The sequence below is a fragment of the Phocoena phocoena genome, chromosome 16 (assembly GCF_963924675.1).
Source record: "Phocoena phocoena chromosome 16, mPhoPho1.1, whole genome shotgun sequence".
NCBI classification, from domain to species: domain Eukaryota; kingdom Metazoa; phylum Chordata; class Mammalia; order Artiodactyla; family Phocoenidae; genus Phocoena; species Phocoena phocoena.
This window is the reverse complement of record NC_089234.1, coordinates 24,662,334-24,684,415: the sequence shown is the minus strand read 5'-3', so window position 1 is coordinate 24,684,415 and position 22,082 is coordinate 24,662,334. Positions and strand designations below refer to the sequence as shown.

Genomic DNA, 22,082 nt, shown 5'->3' with positions numbered 1-22,082 from the left:
ACTGCTGAATCAAATTAAGTCAGATTTTTCATCTGATCTTTTAGGGCATGTATATTATTCATTCATTCAACATACAAGATGAGCCCAGCCCTTTGCTAGTTGCTGGAAATACAAAAATGAAAAAGACAGACTCGGTCCCTACCCTCACGGAGCTTACAGTCTTGGGAGCATTAAAAAGTGATTCACAATAAATTAAAATTCAGTTGTAATAAGTGATAGGAAGTAAAAGAACAGAGTATATAACAAGAAGACCTAACCTAGTCTGGGACCTGACAGATGAGTAGATGTAGCCCAGGAAGCAGAGAAGTGGGCAGAGTCTTACTGCCGCGCTGGGAGGAAGGAGATGTGAACAGGAGGCAGAGAACTCAGCATGGCAAGTGAGGGGGGCGCCACAGATGAGGCTGGAGCAGGAGTCACGGCCGTCGAGTGCAGGACCTGGATGCCAGACAGGGTGTTGGTCTTTGTCCTAAGAGCAATGACAGGCCCTGGAGGCTCCTTAAAAGAACAAGTCATATAAGTAAAGCTTTTATTTACCTGGCTGACAGCCATCTCCGCCCTCACTCTCCTTTCAAAGAGTCTTTTCAAATGTTCATCAAAATTCTGTGTGCTTTCTTGAATAGAGTTTTGAAGTTTCTTCATTTCTGTTTCTAATGACTAAAAGGAAATCAACAGCAAAGTTAACATTTAGGAACATCAAATGTTCCTAGGAAGTGGTTGTTTACATTTTGCTAAAACAAAGGGGCAGGTGGAGGGCAGGCCTCGTGAGGTACTCTGGGCTCCCCCTTTAACCAGAGATGTTTCTGCTGGGTCTGTTATATTGTGAATCTGAGATTTTTGCTTAAAAAAGATTACACTGGGAAAAAAAAAGTTAAAATCACTGATCAGGGCTAATGATGCAAGCAGACAGAGGTCCAGTAAAACAAATTGCAGCAAAGTTTTCCAGAAAATTCTGACCCTCTATACAGGACAGAAATTTCTAGGCACACAATCTGGCCCTAAGAAATCTTGGTTTGTTTTTTTAAGTTATGAATACAGTTGGTGGTTGAAAAACGTGGGTTTGAAATGTGTGTGTCCATTTATACGCAGATTTTTTTTTCAACAAATATGTATCACAGTACTACACCATCCACGGATGGTTGAATCCACAGATGTGGAGGGCCAACGGTAAAATTACACTCGGATTTTGGACTGTGAGGAGGGTCAGGGCCCCTAAGCCTGAGTCATTTAGGGGTGAACTGTATATATACATATTTATGTTATTTATACTCTCTCTTGTTTTCTGTATGTTTTCTCCCTCTAAATAGTTCTACATCAGAAGGAAAAAGTACCACTTCCTTCTTTAAAATTCCAACAAGACTTAGCACTAAGCACACAGTAGGTAAGTGGAAAGATATAAATTTACATTTTTAAAGAGAATGACATCTGCAGATCAATCCTAGACATACTGTTACAAACTATTTTTGCCTTAGAAATTTTTGGCAACTTTTAAATTTTGATATAACTTCAAATTTACAGAAAAGATGCAAGAATAGGACAAAGAATTCTCATATGCTTTTAACCAAATTAATCAACGGTTAATATTCTACCCCATTTCCTTTATCGCTTGCTAAATCTCCCCCGCTTCCTCTCTCTCTCTCTCAACCATTTCAGAATAAGCTGCAGACACTTGAATACAGGCTAGTAATTTTGGGGTCTGCCACTCAGGTTAGGTCTGTCTGTCTGGCGTTTCCTATGCTTAGACCAGCATGTACATTTCTAGCAGGAATGCTCCACAAATCATGTTGTATCCTTCCCAGTGTACCACTTCAGGAGACACAATGCTGCTTCGTTTCACTTTGGCTGATGTTAACTGTGATCACTGGGTTAGGTAGCGTCTTCTAGTTTCTCTATTGTACCGTTCCCGCTTTTCCATTTGTAATTGATTTGTGGGAAAATACTTTGAGACTATGTAAAAAAATCTTGTTTCTCATCAAACTTTTAGCATCCATTGATAATTCTCACCTGAATCAATTATTACAATGATTGTAGAATGTTGTTATTATTTTAAATTTATTTTAAAAGACCAAGTTTTCTCTATGCTGGTTTAATAAAGGAAGAGACTAACCCTGGGAAGATTATGGAGAGAGAAGTTTAGCAAAATGTATAGAAATATATGATACAAGGAGAAACACCACCTAAATTAGGCTAATTAAGCAATGAGGAAATATTAAAAATAAAACAAATACAGCTCTGGGCCAATTTGCTTATAATAATTTATGACACTATCTCATAGGAATGGAAAAATCCTATGAATTGTGGCCTCCTAGTAGTTGTTTATCAAGTTCAGGTGTTTCTGGATAATGGAAGCATCATTATATGGCAAATGGCCAAAGACACAGCCTCCTGAGGCCAGATTGTCCAAGGGTCCCCTATGCACCCTTCTTTAAAACACTGAGCTTTCAGGCCTTTGAAGCTCTCTGGTCTGAAAGGAACTTTTTAGGATATCAAAATGGCCTTTTGCTAAAACTGTTCTTCAGATGCCCCACACTCTTCTCATTGCAGGCCCTTCTCCAGGCTTTTCCATCTGCCTGCCGTCCCTTCCTCACTCTTCAACCTGTTAATTCTTTCTCATTCTTCTAATGTGAGAACAGATGCCACTTTCTCAAGGAAGCCTTTCTTGGGTCCTGTCTTGGGCACTACCTTGGGTCTTAGCAGCAAAGGCTGGCACAGGATTCCAGTGCACATGCTTTTGACACCTATACGGGGGTGAGGGAAACGGGTAGGAAGGGGCAGGAGCTGAGCTATGATGTGCTCTCAGGTGGCCCAGCCCTGGCCTGATTCTCAGGGGTATAAGGGTAATAGAGAGGCTCTGCTGACCTGTCCCAATTTGAGCCGAGAGGGCTGGACTTTCATACCCCCATCTCATCAGTCAGTTGCTGGCCGTTCTGGGTGGGAGCAGTGGTATAACCTTGCTGTGTCTCTGGACAATAATGCCCCCTTGGTCAGCCAAGGACAAGACTCCAGTGGCCTTGGGTATAAGCCTTTAGCTGCAGCACTCACAGCAGCAAAGGGACGGGCAGGCCAGCCTGTAAAGGGGACCAGGTGAACACCCCGATCTAAGTCAGCGCCTCTGTGTCTACTGTTATAGAACTTGTCCTTCCTAATTTATCACACTGTAGTTAAATAATTATTTTGTGGATGTCCAGTTAATATATAACCCCCTTCACCACCAGATAGTGAACACTGAGGGTTGAGGGCTGTGTCTTTCTATTCACCACGTGTCCCTTGGATCTAACATGGTGCACATAGTGGGAACTCAAGGAGTATTTGTTAAAAACACAAGTCTTTCCCTCAAACATTCCTGGGGAAATCTAATTTTGTCTAAAAATGTCTGTATCAGATGCTGAGAAACGAGAAGCAGGGGAGGTGAGAGATGGGAGACCAAGTAGGAAGGATGAATATACAATGCAGAATCCATCACACCAAGATTTTCTCCCATTCCCGGGACTTCCCTCGTAGTCCAGTGATTAAGAATCCACCTTCCAGTGCGGGGGACACAGGTTCTATCCCTGGTCCAGGAATATCCCACATGCCATGGAGCAACTAAGCCCGGCCACCACAACTACTGAGCCCATGCGCCACAACTACTAAGCCCATGCGCCACAACTACTGAGCCCGCATGCTGCAACTACTGAAGTTTATGCGCCTAGAGCCCGTGCTCCGCAACAAGAGAAGCCACCGCAGTGAGAAGCCCGTGTGCACCTCAACGAAGAGTAGCCCCCCCTTGCTGCAACTAGAGAAAGCCCATTCGGCGCACAGCAGTGAAGACCCAACGTAGCCAAAATATAAATTAAAAAAAAAATTTTTTACAAATGAGTAAAAAAATAATTCAGGGAAGTAGGCAGAGGTATAAAATGAGATAAGATTTGCATTAGTCAATGATTGTTGAAGCTGCATAAGGGCGTCATTATATATGTTTGACATTTTCCATAACACAAAAGTTTTTTTAAAAAAAAGATTCTTTTAAAAGAGGGGAAATAGAGACAGTGAACATCAGTTTTTCGAGGAGACATTGAGCAGTGGATTGAGAAGAAAGTGGAGTCAAGGGAGTGTTTGTTTTTTCTTTTCTTTTAACTTTTTATTTTGAAATAAATAACCCCAAAGTCACAAGAATAATAGAAAGAACTCCAGAATCCTGATCAAGGGAGTCTTTTTTCCTTTTGTATAAGATGAGAGATGTATACAATGTGTAAGACTACAGCATGTGTCTATGGAAAAATCCAGTAGAGGGGGAAAACTGACGATGCAGGGAAAAGGGGCAAATTGCTGGAGTAACAGCACTGAACAGGTAAGATGGGATGGGACCTAGTGCACGAGTGGAAGACCAGGCTTGGGCAGTTGCAAGGCCATTTCACCCATAAGGAACAGAAAGGCAGGGAGGATCTCTGGATTCAATGCAGGTGGGTGGTAGATGTGGCGGGAGAGGAGTAAGGAAAATCTCTTTTAGTTGCTTCTCTTCTCCCAGTGAAAAAGAAAATAAGGTGAGAGTGAGTTGACGGTCAGGTGTTGGAGGTTTGAGGATAGGGGAGAACACATGAAGTGGCCCTCTAGGATCTCGCTAGGATCTTGTAGTCCACCCACCAGCAGAAGCTGCACCAGGTGGTTACCTGTTAGAAATGCAGAATCTCAGGGTCCTTCTATGTCCTCAGAATGATGGACTCTGAATTTGTATTTTAAAAAAGCTCCCCCAGGTGATGTGGATTAAGCTAGGGGGAAATTGAAAGCTAGGGGGAACAGCATTGTTGAGCAGCTTTAGGGACCCAATAAAGGTTAAAGTCATTAGACTGAAACCAGTCAGTATTTTTCCTTTACCCACTGCATGGTGCAGGTGCAGAGAAGGTTGAGTCCTGGCTTAATCAAGGCTGAGGTTTTACCAGGTGAGCATGGCCAAGAGGCAGGGGGTGAAGGTGTAGGCAGCAGACTATTTTACAGTGCAAGACTGTGGAGTAAATGGTGCCACTTTAGGCGTCTATACTCTGTAACTTCTTGAAATCTTTACTGCATTCAAAACTACTCATTTTGGATAATACACAAAGACATTGTTAGAGGACTGCAGTGAATAAAAACAGGGACAAGTTAACAATACGTTCAAAGGAATTGTTCACCATAAAGCTGACAAACTGCTCTGCCTCAAATGATGGTATGATTTTACTTTCTTCACAGAAGAATAAATATCATTTACTTGGTTGTACACCATCACCTTTTACATCTCTATTATAACTGTAAGCACTTTTAATGTGGGAATGTTGCCTTGTGATGGAAGGATAAAAGTGGGAGACCTGCATTGCAAAAATCTCAAATTAGAACTTTATTGACTGTGTCATTTTTCTCTCTTTTCCTTGAAATTGAGAGCAAGTCAAGCAACAGTATACAACTCAAATTGACATAGACAATAGAGAGCAGTCCCTTGCAGTGCCTTGAACATACTACCATAGGTGTTCACTAGATATTTGAAGAATGAATGAAGGACCAAATGAACTGTAATGATGTGAAATTTGAAATCAATAAGAACTTTAAAAAATTGCTACATGTTCTTTTCGTTTTAAATTGTAGTAAGCCTTTAAATTTATCTCCACTCGCTTCTTCAAATTCTCTTGAGAATTTAAGCCCAAACACCATCTCTAGGCTACTAAAGACACTGAGAAAATAAAGAGCACTTCATTTGAAAAGATACTGAAACACCCTTGATAAGGTAGGTTATATTCTTTGCTCTTCTGACCTTTCTATACTTATCTCTTTCTTCATTTAATTCCTTGACTTTTTTCTCATACTCTTTGAATTGTTTCCTTTCCTTTTCAGACCACAAAGCATCAGGTTTTGACATGAAAGCAGGTTGAGGAATCACCTGAAGATATAAAGGAAAGCATATATTCTAGGTTAAACATAAATATAGCAATATAGTCAAATTCAGAGTTATTGTTACAGTTTTAAAAAGAGAGTCCTTTAAAAGGGTATAGTTCTTCACATTGGCAAGGCAATCACCTAACACTTTGACCAAAGGATATGAAAAAATGTTACAATGGTCTTTCTGTCACTTAAGCGAGGGTAAGCATTTTGGGATGTACCCTGACTCTTAAGTGACAAGTTCAGAAGTGTGAGTTGATATCTTCATAGCTAGAACTATGCCTGAGCTCCAGGGATACCTATGTCAGGTATCAAAGGGAATGTTTCTTGGTGTATCTGGAAAATTAGAGGTGCAGTATTATCCCTACTTTCTGTAGAGACCCAAACAACTGTGGTTGTTTTTTTGTTGTTGTTCATTTGTTTGCTTTTCATCAGATTGGAAGGCAAGCCTGGTGTTTCAAACTTCTTCTTCTTTGCCTGATGTGGTAAGTTTATAAGGTACTGGGGGGTGGTATATTTGTTGCTGTAGAATTTCTACAACTCTGGTTCACATGGGAAAAAATGGTCACATTTCAGTAGCTCTTTCCATCCCATTCCACCTTCCACAAGGATGACCAGGAATCTCACCATTCTCAAAATGTCTTCCTTCTTGACTTCCAGAACTCCTCCCATCATGTCCATGAGGGCTCGGCGTCTTGTGGTGGTGCCCTTCGGAAAAAGCCAAGGTCAGAGAGGGTCACTGAGACAGAGGTCTGACACTCCAGTGGCACTGGGGACAGCCCCCCTGTCCCCAATGTTAGAATGACTGCATTTAGGATTGGGGAGGGTGGGCAGTGGCATGCATGGAGGGGAGAAGAGGAGGCCACTGAGATTCCAGTGACCTCTGACCACAACAAATACCTTGATGTGTTTCTATGGTGGAGTACAAGACTATTCAACCAAATTAGGAACAAATATCCCTAAAAGGAAAAGGGTCTTAGGTACCATTTAAAAAAACCGTATACCTGTGACAGAAGCAATCGCTCCATTTCACGGGTCACAAGCAATTCTGTTTTGGCTTTTTGCTGTGGATTAATATGTTTCTGAGCTGTAATCTGAAAGAGAAAATGTGGTTTCCTGCTGTTATTCTTACAAAATTCAAGCCATACTTTCCTTCCACACACCGGGAGGAGGTTAGAAGGGATTAAGGAGATGGAGGGACTATCCAGATTTTGCAACCAATTTCCTGTCTTGGAATGAAGATGAGGTCCAAAATGAGAGAGTGAGAAAAATAGACGGTTACTGTTAACAGGGACTGTATGAGTGTTTGTTATTACTTCTAAGCAACACTATTATCTTTTGCCCCAAAGTAATCAAGATGGTTTCATGTGAGCAAGGGTGTTCTCTTTGAGTTACTTTTTATAAATGAAATATGATTATATTTGAATTGTCTTCTTTAAGCATTTATTTGTAACTGCATTTGTGCCAAATACCTTTTAAGAAGGCTGTCCAGTGAGCCCCTTTCTCTGGGACCCATACTACTCTAATGGCTAGATAATTACTGGAGCTCCATCAGCCTCATTCCCATTATGTGACCCAGCCTCCATGGGTACAGGTGCTGGACCCAAGTTGGACCAAGAAGCCCCTTCCCAGGCGAATCCAGAACTAGGGCTAAGAGATTATAGTTTGGACAAATTGCTCTCTTGAGCATAGGCGATATAACATAGAAACTGCTAGAGGCAGCTGAAATGCAGAGAGAAGTGAGTCAAGAGATGAAGAAAGAGCACTTCTGGACTCTCCACAAGGTTCCAGCGTGTGGTTCCTGCTTCTTTCTAGGCTTGGTGTCCAAGTCTTCTCTGGACTCTACAGCATTCATAGAAGAAATCCCCATTATTGCTGGGGCTGTGTTAACTGTTTTTGTTACTCGTAACCAAGAATGCTACCTTATACGGTTGCTTCTGGTAGCAAAAATAAGAAGAATAAATAAGAGCCTGGAAGACGTCATGAGAAAGAAGGGAAGAGATGATGTACGGATAATCGTACCTCAGTACTTTCCACAATAAGGGTTCTCTCTGGCTTCTCACAGTCCTCAAATTCTGGTTGCCAGACTGTTTCTTCCAACTCCAGATCCAAAACGATTTCTTGAACTCTTACATTTTTTTCCTTCACACGTGCAATTTCAATCTCTTTTTGTTTATATGCCGCATCAAACTCATTATTGAAAGCAGTTTTTACCTTGTAAATAATATCCTAAAATATCAATATGTTATTATAAACACACCATGTATTATACCTTTCCTGGCAACATGGTCCCACAGCTTTACTTTCCCTCCAAAATCACTTTACAAATTATAAGCAAAGTAATCTTTCTAAAATACTGTTTATATTAAGTCACATCTTGGTTCAGTAATCTATAGTGGCATCCCACCATGGGTAAGGTTAAGCAACAGCATAACTGTTATACTACAACGTACTTCCAGAAACACACGATGTAGCTCAGTGTGCAGGTATATTGATAAGTGGGTAATGGCTACTTGGAGGCTCTTTGGGCTATTCTCTCTACTTTTGTGTATGTTCTTAAAAAAATCCATCATAAAAATATTTAAAAAGAAATATTCAGTATTAAAGTTGGGAAATATCTTTTCTTTGGAACCAGGTTTGGGGAGAGGAGGTGAGGAAAAGATGGCCTCTAGAGGTCTGGAGAATCTTCCAGAGAAGCACAACTACACACAATAGTCTTCCTCTGTATGGACAGGTCATTTTCAGGTAGAAAGGGAACCCAAGCTGCCCAGTTGGATCAGCCAGTTACTAAGGTGGATGTGGGTCCAGCTGGATTGCCCCTAGCTCTGCTGGTGAGTAGAATGATGGGTCAAACTAAAAGTAGACCTGACTTTACCATCTGACTTCAGTCTATACATCTATCCTACTGAAGATGAAACCATTAAAGCAGGGTAGAAAATGATCTTAACGGCTGGCACCAGAATTTCTCTCAGGCTGAAATGACTTTCGTGTAGGAAAACACCTTAATAAAGCAGCAGGAAGGTGAGACACTGAGGGCATAGGTCAGCAGAAGCTAAGCAACAAAAGGCATAACTCAACAGTTCTCAGTATAAATGCACAGGAATTTTAGGTATTGGAGGAGACAAAGAAGAGAAAAAGATAGGAAGGGAGAGCAGAGTAACACAGCAAGAGGCTAGAACTCAAATTGCAGACATGGCTGAAGGATCTTCAGGAATAGGAATGGCCAAACATTAAATTTCAAACCGTCTGCACTGGTGCAATCTCAGTTACTGAGTTTTCGAAAACCTTCAGTAGGCGTGGCATGTACAGGTGTGTTCTGAAACTGACTTGTTTGGTGGAAAGCAAGGAGTAGGAGCTTAGAGCCTGAAGGACACCATACCTTATCCCTGAGCCCCAGCACTTATAGAAATCTTAGAGAGGAAATTGTACTTTCCTAGATTAAGGAGATACATAAGCATTCACATCTTGATCTTACAGGGAGGTCCTAATTGACATCTGGGTTACCTAGAAGGTGGCATTCAAGGATTTCTTTTATCTTTGAGTTTCCCGAAGATCTAAGTAGAAAAATGGTTTGCGGTGTTAGCCAGTGGAGGGTGCTCTTTAGAAAACCTGGTATCACAGAACCCACTCCAAATGGATGAAAACAACTCTTGTCCACGAGCTCTGTTTAAAGAACATGGATGCTAGCCATGTGGATATTTCTCTGTGTACTTTAAAGACATCATTTGATTGGCATTGGATTTCAATTTGAGCCTTTGCAGGACACCTCATGGAAAGTTTTAGAGATTTTCAAGGGTAAAGAAAAAATTCACCCACTTTCAGTAATATAATTTGGTTGATTTTCTCCTCTCTGGAATGAAGTTCCAGTTGGCTTGACAACAAAGAGGTAGGTACCCTAAAATCAGTACTCAGACTACCAAGCAGGTAATTGGGCAAGTTGGTATCTTTTGCTGTCCCATCTTCTTCCTCTTCTTCATCCTCCTCTTCATGATGCTTTTTAACCAAGGTAATTGCAGACTGAACCTCTACCATTTCCTTCTGTAGCTAAATATAGAAAAAGATGAAATGAAAGTTACGCAATCAGAAGAATTCTCTAAAGGGCAATTTTGGGACAACTTAATTATTTCAACAATCATTTTAAGATGTTAATTGTCTTGCCAACAACTGAATTTAAAGTGATGTCCTGAACCTGCTGAAGAGAAAGCCTCAGAAATTGATAGACTGTAGATAAATCATAAGAGTAAAAATTCTTCTTGATAGTGTGTAATATTCATATTTTTCTGTCGGGATGACAGCTTCTCGTAAATATTTTGAGTCTTTCTTGGTACTTAAGCATTAAAAAATATACCTTCTCTTCACATTTTACAAAGGAACTTATTCACATAGGACTGGTATGAGTATGTAAAAAGAATTAAGCATGCCTTCATTTTAGTTTTAGAAAAAGAATGGATGCAAAGTTCTGGCCAAAATGAAACTACACCAATTGGGCAGTGTTTTTAAGTGGTTTGACAGAGATTTCTGGAAAAAAAAAAAAGGTAGGATTGCTTTAGGAAAACCATAAATCCCACCAAAACAGATTCTACTTCATCCTTGGCCAACTATCTTAAAACACAATCCCCAGTGATAAGAGGTGGTAAAAAGAGTATGTGTGGATGAAGAACTTCTGACCAGGACAAGAACAAAATCCCAAATCGCAATTTTAAAAGTATATCACCATATTTGAGGGATAGCCAATGTTGTTTACGTGGATATAGGCTCCTATATTCATTAGAATATATTCCTACACATAAAGGAATATAAATATAAACACAAACAATATCTAAACGTATTTTAAGTAGTATTCCAACTCAAATCTGTGTGAAGGAAATCCTGAAAGAAAACACGTCACTTATATAAACACATATATGTTTAAAATTGTACTTTAAGACACTCTGCTTCCATCTCTTTTTGTTGCACGACTCTCTTCAATTCTTTCAGCTCCTCATCTGTGCGTTCTTTCATTGGGAAGTTCTCAACCACACGTGGGATGTGAAAGCACTTGGGAAAAAAAGAGCAAAATGAAATAAATCCATTTTTAGAACAATTGTGTGTATCTGGGGCAGAGTGGGGCACGTTTTCTCTCAACAAAATTAATCCATAGGTTATCATGCATGAGTGAAATGGCCCATGGAAGCTTTCTTTAAAATAAAATAATGTAGAGATTATCACACTAAGTGAAGTAAGTCAGAAGGAGAAAGACAAATACCATATGATACCCCTTGTATGTGGAATCTAAAATATGGCACAAATGAACTTATCTATTTTGTAGACATAGAGAACAGACTTGTGGTTGCCAAGAGGAAGGAGGGAGGGAAAGGGATGGACTGGGAGTTTGGGGTTGGTAGATGCAAACTATTACATTTAGAATAAATGTAGATAAACAACAAGGTCCTAATGTATAGCACAGGGAACATTACTCAATATCCTGTGATAAACCATGATGGAAAAGAATATAAAAAAAGAATGTCTATATGTGTATAACTGAGTCACCTTGCTGTACAGCAGAGACTGTCACAACATTGTAAATCAACTCTACTTCGATTTAAAAAAAAGGAATAAAATAAAACAATGTATGCCTTCAGTATTGGTGTAAACGTTGTATAAAAAATACTGTGCTTTTGTGAAAGATTTATTTCTAGAGCAGTGCTTCTCAACCAGAAGTGATTTTGCTGGCCACTGTCTCCATCCTCTCCAGCCCCTCAGGGACATTTGGCAATGTCTGGAGACATTTTTGATTGTCAATGATTGGGGTGGCGGAGTCTGCTGGGGCCTGGTAGATAGAGGGCAGGGATGTTGCAAAATCCTCCAATCCTTAGGTCAGCCCCTACAACAAAGAATTATCCAGCCCCAAGTGTGCCGTTCTCGAGAAACCCTGTTTTAGAGCAATACTCAATCACATAAATGGAGGGTGATCAATACTTCATTATCTAAACAGGGGGCATATTTGAAAGTGAAAAAGGTGCTGTTAATAGTTACTCTAGGACCACAGGCATAAACTGGGACTCTTGGTCACCCTACACAAAGAGGGAAACTGTGTTGGGAGGAATCTCAATAAAAAGGCACAAAAAACTGTCCTTTAGAAAATGTGAAGGCAGGGGCGTCCCTGGTGGCGCAGTGGTTAAGAACGCACCTGCCAATGTAGGGGACATGGGTTTGAGCCCTGGTCCAGGAAGATCCCACATGCTGCGCAGCAACTAAGCCCGCGTGCCACAACTACTAAGCCTGCGCTCTAGAGCCTGCGAGCCACAACTACTGAGCCCTCGTGCCACAACTACTGAAGCCCGTGTGCCTAGAGCCCGTGCTCCGCAACAAGAGAAGCCACCACAATGAGAAGCCCACACACCGCAACAAAGAGTAGACCCCACTCACCACAACTAGAGAAAGCCCACGCACAGGAGCGAAGACCTAACACAGCCAAAAAAAAATAAAATAAAATAAAAAAAAAGATCATAAAAATCTCACTGTGAATATTTAAAAAAGGAAAAGAAAATGTGAAGGCAGGTACAGGTAGAAATGTGAATAGTACACAGAGCAACTTAGCCCATGCGCCACAACTACCGAGCCTGTGCTCTAGAGCCGGTGAGCCACACTACTGAGCCCACGTGCCACAACTACTGAAGCCCGTGCGCCTAGAGCCCATGCTCCACAACAAGAGAAGCCACTGCAATGAGAAGCCATGCACCACAACGAAGAGTATCCCCCACTCACCGCAACTAAAGAAAGCCCGCGCACAGCAACGAAGACCCAACGCAGCCAAAAATAAATAAATAAAATAAATAAATGTATCTAAAAAAAAGAAATGTGAATAATATTCTGTCTAGTTTTCCATCTGTGTGGAATGTGAGTGAAGTGGCTTTTTGGAATAGACAGATATTGAGACCCGGATGCAGGTGGTGTCGTAGAGGAAAGAGGGAAAGAGGTGCTGAAACAAAGCTTAAGAGATGCTGGCTTAGAAGCACATGGGGACTGAGCGGAGAGGAAAGAACGAGACAAGGTAAAATGACACATCGAGGTGGAGTCAGTACAAGAAGGAGCAAGGTGTGCTTCGAATGCTTTCCTATATATGGATTTTCTTAAACTTTTTCTTTTTAAAATTTTCTGCCATGAGACTTTCCATGAAAATTTTCATTGGCAAAGGTGTTGTACCTGAAGTTCTATCTGTTACCTTAAGAGCTCGGCCTTTCACAGCCATCGAATTCCAGCATTCTCCTTTGATAAGTTCAGCCAAATATCTCTTGGCTAGGTTTTGCATCTCAGCATCCTTTCTTATCTTAAGGAACACAAATGAAGGGAAAAGTAAGAATGAAAATGTGGCCTCAAAAACAATCTCAATTGTAAAAACCAGATGCACTTGGAGGGGGATACTTCCCCGTCTTTGGTTTAGTCTGGAGGCTTAGGATTCCATTCCTTGAGGACTAGGGTGTCAACACAAACACCACTAAGGCAGGCAGGTCCTACACAGGAGCCAAGGCAGGTGTGTGGGCAGTTGCACAGCCATGGTAGCTGGATAGCTAACACACATACCATCACAGATCTGCCTGGTTGGCGCAAGGTGGTGAAGCAAACCCACTGTGCCAAGTCTTCCTGTTTTATTAGAAAAGTTTGAAATATGTAAATGTTGGCTTAATCCTTGTCAATGCATATTTGAAGTGGCATTTTGTGACCTCTGTCTTGGGGTTTTATTGCACTATATTCTTCTATTGTTTATGTCCACTGTGAAATGAATGTTCCACTATTCTTGGGGATCGTATGATGTACCTTTTGCCATTTAGAAACATATGTTACCTCAATTAGTTTTACCTCCTTAAGTGATTAAGTATTCTTATTTTAATAAAGTTTGCCAAAAGAGCTGGCATGAAAGTGACACCCAACAATCCTTAGTCCTTAGGGTCCTCTTCAGAAACTTTTTTTAAAAATTTTTTTACTGAAGTATAGTTGATTTACAATGTTGTACAGAACCTCTTTTTTTGGCATTTCACTTTGTTGGCAGATCATTAGCAAACTAGCTGAAAATAATATCTCCCAGATTAGAAAATGTCTTATTTATTTATTCATTCATTTACTCATTTATTCATGTTTATTTTATTCATTGTCTGAACAAATACCTTGTGTAATTTGCATTTTATTTATTTTTGATTTTACCCATTGAGTTAATGGCTAATACAGTTTTCAATTATTTTTTCTTTTTTTTTCAGAGATCAAAAATGTTCTTTATTTAGAAATAAAGAAGGTATCTGATGGGCTCTGGACATGATGGTAGACTGGACATGGCTGAGGAAAGAATCTCTGAGCTAGAGAATGTAACAACAGAATCTTCAAAAACATATAATTCCTTTATTCCTTTTTAATTTCCATGGAATCTGTAGTGATGTCCCTCTTTTCTTCCTAACATTAGTAATTGTATCTGTCTCTTTTTTCTTAGCTTAGCTATAGGCTTATTCATTTTATCAATCTTTTCAAAGAATCAGCTTTCGATTTCATTGATTTTTTAAATTTAATTTTATTTACTTTTTTATGCAGCAGGTTCTCATTAGCTATCCATTTTATACATATTAGTGTATACATGTCAATCCCAATCTCCCAATTCATCACACCACCACCACCACCACCCCGCCTCTTTCCCCCCTCGGTGTCCATACGTTTGTTCTCTACATCTGTGCCTCTATTTCTGCCCTACAAACTGGTTCATCTGTACCATTTTTCTAGGTTCCACATATATGCATTAATATACGATATTTGTTTTTCTCTTTCTGACTTACTTCACTCTGTATGACAGTCTCTAGATCCATTCCAATTTCGTTCCTTTTTATGGCTGAGTAATATTCCATTGTATATATGTACCACATCTTCTTTATCCATTCGTCTGTCAATGGGCATTTAGGTTGCTTCCATGACCTGGCTATTGTAAATAGTGCTGCAGTGAACATTAGGGTGCATGTGTCTTTTTGAATTATGGTTTTCTCTGGGTATATACCCAGTAGTGGGATTGCTGGGTCATATGGTAATGCTATTCTTAGTTTTTTAAGGAACCTCCATACTGTTCTCCATAGTGGCTGTATCAATTTACATTCCCACCAACAGTGCACGAGGGTTCCCTTTCCCCCACACCCTCTCCAGCACTTCTTGTTTGTAGATTTTCTGATGATGCCCATTCTAACAGGTGTGAGGTGATACCTCACTGTAGTTTTGATTTGCATTTCTCTAATAATTACTGATGTTGAGCAGCTTTTCATGTGCTTCCTGGCCATCTGTATGTCTTCTTTGGAGAAGTGTCTATTTAGGTCTTCTGCCCATTTTTGCTTTGGGTTGTTTGTTTTTTCAATATTGAGCTGCATGAGCTGTTTACATATTTTGGAGATTAGTCCTCTGTCTGTTGAGTCGTTGGCAAATATTTTCTCCCGTTCTGAGGGCTGTCTTTTCATCTTCTTTGTAGTTTCCTTTGCTGTGCAAAAGCTTTTAAGTTTCATTAGGTCCCATTTGTTTATTTTTGTTCTTATTTCCATTACCGTAGGAGGTGGATCAGAAAAGATCTTGGTGTGATTTATGTCAAAGAGTGCCCTTCCTATGTTTTCCTCTAAGAGTTTTACAGTGTCCGGTCCTACATTTAGGTCTCTAATACATTTTGAGGGTATTTTTGTGTATGGTGTTAGGGAGTGTTCTAATTTCATTCTTTTACATGTAGCTGTCCAGTTTTCCCAGCACCACTTATTGAAGAGACTGTCTTTTCTCCATTGTATATTCTTGCCTCCTTTGTCATAGATTAGTTGACCATAGGTGCGTGGGTTTATCTCTGGGCTTTCTATCCTGTTCCATTGATCTATATTTCTGTTTTTGTGCCAGTACCATATTGCCTTGATTACTGTAGCTTTGTAGTACTAAATTATTTTTTCTTAAACAGCTGTTTTGGCATATTAGTTGTCAGAACCTGTCTGATTCCCAGGCTCCTCCATTCCCCCCCTTGCTACTCTTGAGGCTATTTATCAATCCCTCCAGAATAATGCTAATACTGTGTCTAGGTGGTCATTACTGGGCTTTGGTCTTTGCCCTATTGTTGAGATCCTGGCCAGGGTGGGCTAGTAGGCTGGTCCCTTTAGGACTGGGATCCTTAGCTCTTCCCAGGGGTTAGTGTTCTGCTCCCAGGTGGATTTATGGTGCCATCTGCTAGCACTGTTCTGTCCTGAACTGTCTGGTTCTACTATCACGCCCAATCTAGGGCTGATATCTCTTCAAAAGCCCGGAGCTCAGGAAAACTAAACAACGTGAGGGAAATGAGCGCGTGAAGAGCCTTTCTCTGTACCAAAGCCTGCGACAGAGTATCAAGGAGGCTCCTCGAGGGATGCACGGGAATTTGATAAGCATCAAGGGATGGGGGCATCTGGGGCAGAGGCACAGGGTGGGGGTCAGGTGAGCAGAGTGGCTTCATCAGTGGTCAGTAGGTCAACAGTCCAGAGGAGCAGGTTCATGGGGCCGAGTGGTCAGACAAGAGCTTGGAGAAAAAAGCAATGAGAGGGTGAGAATAGGGGCAGGCAGCGAAGCTGAACTCATTTTAGAGTGATCAAGATGAATGGGCTGGGAGGACCTGGTGCCAGAATAGGAGGTGGCATTCCAGGCCTGTGAGGCCAGGGCCGAGGAGGATGAGCCAGAAGCCTGGTGGGCAGACCAGGACTGCTTACCTGCTCAGACTCGAGTTGTGGGCTCCTAGCCAAGTGACTCGACCACCTAAGCCTTAGTTTCCTTAAGTGGGGAAAACAATAACTAAGCCTTAGTTTCCTTAAGTGGGGGATTGCTGTGATGATCAAATAACATTCAAAAAGCCCCTAGATTGGTGCCTATCTGTTATAATAAGAAAAAGGGATCATTTCTAATAGCTTCCTGTTGTATGTTTAAAAACAAAAGCCAAATTCTTCACCACAACATACAAGGTCTTCAGAGCTGGCCTCTGCCTACCTCTCCCACCTCATTCTGTGAGGCCCTCTCCTGTCCACTGTGCTACAGCCTTTCTGGCCTTTCTGGCCCTGGAATACTCTGAGCAATTTCTGCTTCAGGGCCCTTGTTCTTGCTGCTCCCTTTGCCTGACATTCTCTTTCCTCAGATCTCTGTATAGCCAGCTCCCTCTCTTCTCTTAGTTTGCAACTGAAAGGTCCCCTCTTTAAAGTTGTCTTCTCTGACCACAGAAGTAGATCCCCCACATCTATTATCGAATCTGGTTTGTTTCCATCATATAATATATAGAGATTTGTTTATGGTCTCTGTTCTCTACTAGAGTAGCCCCATGTGGGTGGGACCTATCTGTATTATTCATTGTATCCCCAGCACCTACAGTAGTGCCTGGCATGTAATAGGTGTTCAATAAATGTTGCAGAATGAATGGATGGATGGGCGAATGAACATCCAGGTGAATTTTATCTCCTTGAGTTAGTCCCTTGAGGTACTTTTGGTATTAATTCTGTTATTTAATATATTTCCTCTCATTCTCAGCCTCATGTCATTTACCATTTGGACAGATCTGCCTCATTTTCACATCTTCACTCCAGTCATTAATAAACATGTTTAACAGGACAGAGTCCTGGGCCACATGATTGGAGATTTCTCTCCTAGAATCATCAGTCAAATAACAAGTCTCTTTTTGGTGTAGTTGTTTAACCAACTATAATCCACTGAAATGTCCTTATATCCAGCTTTGAGTGTGCAAGTATAAAAATGTTTTTATACTTGCACACTCAAAGAATCAAATGTACTGTGCAGGTTGAGAGAGAGGTTGCTTAAGAACATCCTGTGTAAAACACTCTTAAGGCTTTTACCAAAAATAAAATCCATATGAGTAAGCAATGTGTTGTGACTGCCACAAAACAGTGCAAAGGGTGAATTAATAGAAGTACAGTACCTAGAAAAATGGAGGTTTCAGTTTATGCTTTTCTCTAAACCGGAAAGATAATAATTAAAATTCTTTTGTGGGTGCCATACAGAAATAAAATGAAATTAGAGGAAAACTACAATAATAATAAAACTATTAAAACTACAGTATATGATATCATAGGAGCTGGGATAGTTAGCCTAGACAAGATACATAGGAAACATGGTAATTGCTAGTCTTCTCTAACCACTTTCACAGTGGCTATAGAGATGGTGCTCAAAGAGTAGAAAAATCAGTGAGTACAGGGAGAAAGATTTCAACTCTAATTAAGAAAGGGCTTACTAAACCAAAAATGTATGAGGTGGCTGAGGAGATCTCTAAAAATGTTCAAATATATGGTGGAAGATGGTTGGCATTAATGTCATGGGGGAGAGACAAACATCAGACGTCTGGCTGGTCTAGATGTTCTTCTTTGCCCTGACTCCCAAATTCAGTAATTCTCTGACTCATTCCATTTATATGCACTGAATCTGCTGTATTCACATCACGCTGGAAAAGGTTTGTTTTATTTGCATTATCCTAGAAAAGTTCTCCTTCCTATTTTCTTTTTACTTTCTTTATTAAATCTTTATGGTGCTTAAGTCAGATTTTTCCATACCTTTGCCACTTCTTCCTCACTTTCATCGTGGAGTCTTTCCAGTTCTTCAAGATCCAGACCAAATTCTTGTTGCTCTAATTTTGCAATATTATCTACTGCTTCATTTTCTTCCATCATGTCCAGAATCTGAATTTTCCAATAGTAAAGGATGGAGACAAGCAAAGAATTAAACTTTAAAGGGATGGTTTTCTGAGTCTCTTGAGACAGCAACCAATTAAAAAAAAAAGATATTCTGTTTATCTAAATGTAACTATCAAATAAAGCATTAGGTAATAGGCTTACTTAGGTTTTAAGGTTTAATCCATAAAAACTCATTCATCTAAAAACAACAAAAATATGTAATGATATTAAGGAATTACTAATATTTAGGTGTGCTAGTAGTATTATTATTAAGTATTTTCAGAGTTCTTATCTTTTAGACACATATACTTAAATAATTAAAGGTGAAATGATATGACATCTGGGGTCTTTTTCAAAACAATCAGGGGAGAGGATAGTGTATAGAGGCAAAAATATTGGTGATTAGATTTATTATATTATTATTCCCTCCACTTTTATATATATTTGAACATTTCTATAATAAAAATCTTTAAAAGTTTATAGCTTCAAAAAAATTCAGTGACAAAGGACACACATTACAACATATATGACAAAATGTTAATATCTTCAAAATATAAAGAGCCCTTACAAATAAACAAAAACAACAAAGACAATATGAGAGAAAAAAATGAGGACTTCAGTTTCAAAATTGACTGAGAATAGGCTTTACAGTCTTCCTTTCTTGCCCCAATCCATAAAATTAAGAGGAAGAAAAGTGTATAATAAATCAATAAATCCAACACTGCAATTAACAGGGGGAAGAAAAGGATCCTTCAATAGCCTGGAAACTGTAAAGTCTGAAGGATGAAAATCAGTTGGATCTGAATGATGTATCATGGCCCCATAGGTCCCCAGGACAGAGCTCAGCAAAAGGTAGACTGGAATACCTGCTGAAGTCAGATCTCCTACACATCTTCTTCCCAAGCTTGCTGAACTGGTGTAGTGAAATTATAATAGGGAATTTCAGTTATAAAGAGTGAGAGAGTGGCATGGACTTATATACACTACCAAATGTAAAATAGATAGCTAGTGGGAAGCAGCCGCATAGCACAGGGAGATCAGCTCGGTGCTTTGTGACCTCCTGGAGGGGTGGGATAGGGAGGGTGGGAGGGAGGGAGACGCAAGAGGGAAGAGGTATGGGAACATATGTATATATATAACTGATTCACTTTGTCATAAAGGAGAAACTAACACACCATTGTAAAGCAATTATACTCCAATAAAGATTTAAAAAAAAAAAAAAAGAAAAAAATAATGAAAAAGCACAGAGCAAAAAAAAAAGAAAAAAAAGAGAGAATTCAGCAAGGTGGTCATATATAAAATTAGTAACATTCATATCCAGTAGTATCCAATTAGAAAATGTTATAGAACATATTTCACTCACAAAAGACCTCACAAGAGATGTATACAAAGTCACTTTTAGACTATAAAACTTCACTAAAGAACTTGTTAAAAATTTGAATAAAGATATATATTTAATTATATGTAATATATAATATATAAGATTTATATATTTTATAAATATATACAATATATACGTATTAAATTTCAGAGATGGCAAATAAATTCTTCACCAAATCACACTGTAAGTAGTTATTCTCAATTAAAATCAAATCAGAGATTTTTACAGAGCTCAACAAGCTAATTTAAAAATTCAGATGAAAAAGTAAGTGTGCCTAAAGAGGCCAACATTTTCTGAAAGTGAAGAGCGAAGGGAGAATTACTTTCAAGATATAAAAGCATTTTATAAAGCTATAGCAATTAAAATAGTTTGGAATTGGCTAAGGAAAAGATCCATGCTCAATATCAGAACATAGAGTGTCTAGAAATAATTCCGTATTCATGGGAATCCAGGGATTGATGAAGGAGGCACTGCAAATCAGCGGGAAAAGGATGGTATATTCAGTAAAAAGCACTGGTGAAATGTGCTACTTATTTGAAAAAATAAAGTTAGATCTATACCTCATATCCACTCACAAAAGTAAGTTACAGGTGAAATAAAGGAGTATCAGGAGAAAATACGTGAGATTTGGAAGCCTTTAAAAATCATGCACATAAATCAAAAGCTATAAATGATCAATGCACTCGGATAATAACTTTAAACTTTTGCATTTAAAAAGGTACAGTATAGGGACTTCCCTGGTGGCGCAGTGGCTAAGAATCTGCCTGCCAGTGCAGGGGACACGGCTTTGAGCCCTGGTCCGGGAGGATCCCACATGTCACGGAGCAACTGAGCCCGTGCGCCACAACTACTGAGCCTGCACTCTACATACAGCGAGCCACAACTACTGAGCCCACCTGCCACAACTACTGAAGTCCGTGCGCCTAGAGCCCGTGCTCCACAACAAAAGAAACCACCGCGATGAGAAGCCTGCGCACCACAGTGAAGAGCAGCCCCGGCTCGCCGCAACTAGAGAAAGCCTGAGCACAGCAACAAAGACCCAACGCAGCCAAAATAAATAAATTTATATAAAAAATAAATAAAAAGGCGCAGTATAAAAGTTGAGACAAAACAGAAAATATTTGTAGTATATTGGGCTGAACCATATAAAACAGCAATCTCATGTGGTGCAACCTAATAATAAGGGCTACCTCCAGATTTGCCCAATGCACGCCTCCGTGCTCTTTTCCTCTTCCAGCTGAGTGGGATGAGATCAAGCAAGGCAACCTTAGAAGCCATGTGCTAGAGACAGCAGAGCCTCTGTCAGCTTGGGTCTCTGAATGACTGCATGGAACAGAGCAGCTGCTGACCTGAACACCTACCCAGAATTATTATATAGGAAAGAAATAAATTTCTCATCCCTATGCCATTATATTTTTGGAGTTTGTTTGTTACCACAGCTTAGCTAACGCTAATTATTATAAAGAAATATAAGTTAAAAATAAAGAACTTCTACAATCAAAAAGAAAAAGACCAGCAACCCGATAGAAAAATTGGCAAAGGACATGAACAGGGAATTTATAGAAGAGGAAATTCAGTCTTCAGAGTTATGAAAAGATGTTCAGCCTCATTAGTAATCAGGAAAACAAAAATTAAGGGGAGGAAATTACCAAAGAAATAATTAAAGAACATTTCCCAGACCTGAAAGAGAAAGGTTTCTTGTTAAAAGTGCTCCAGTGCCTAGCACATGAAAGAGACAAGAAAGCCCAAACAAGCTAGGGTCCTGGTATGAAACAGAATGACACACTCAAATGGCATAAATGGGGAGAGGGACCTTTAAAACAGATTTGGCATGGTAAGGGAAATCAGCAAGGCATGATAAAGCATCTCAAGCGAGCAACCACGGGAAGCTATCACCACTCCCAGGTCTGAAAGGCAAGGATGGGAAGTGGTTACTAGAACCTGGGGAGATCAGTAGCTGTAGGAGAGGGCTAGCAGTCACTGCCAACTCATAACATCACAGAGAGGAAACTGGAGAAATAAAGACACTGACCTTGTCTTCTCCTGCCCCTTGCTCGTCTGCTGATGCCACTCACTGTCTAAACCCAAACAGAAGACAGAGGCAAGAGAGCTCACAGATGCCATCCACAGAGGCCAGCCTCTTGGGG

At 40.0% G+C, this 22,082-nt stretch overlaps 1 protein-coding gene across 1 annotated transcript in view; it reads right to left on the bottom strand.

The window, feature by feature from the left end:
* The window catches only part of CFAP43 (cilia and flagella associated protein 43), a 99,119-nt gene that overhangs the window by 18,012 nt on the left and 59,025 nt on the right, over window positions 1-22,082 (bottom strand). Inside the window, exons 20-28 of the mRNA XM_065894218.1 lie at window positions 18,435-18,560; window positions 13,088-13,192; window positions 10,804-10,920; window positions 9,700-9,927; window positions 7,906-8,112; window positions 6,888-6,977; window positions 6,511-6,591; window positions 5,759-5,884; window positions 535-654 (exon numbers count right to left, since the gene is read on the bottom strand). Coding sequence (XP_065750290.1) covers window positions 535-654; window positions 5,759-5,884; window positions 6,511-6,591; window positions 6,888-6,977; window positions 7,906-8,112; window positions 9,700-9,927; window positions 10,804-10,920; window positions 13,088-13,192; window positions 18,435-18,560 — 1,200 coding nt within the window. The remainder of the gene's footprint in view (window positions 1-534; window positions 655-5,758; window positions 5,885-6,510; window positions 6,592-6,887; window positions 6,978-7,905; window positions 8,113-9,699; window positions 9,928-10,803; window positions 10,921-13,087; window positions 13,193-18,434; window positions 18,561-22,082) is intronic.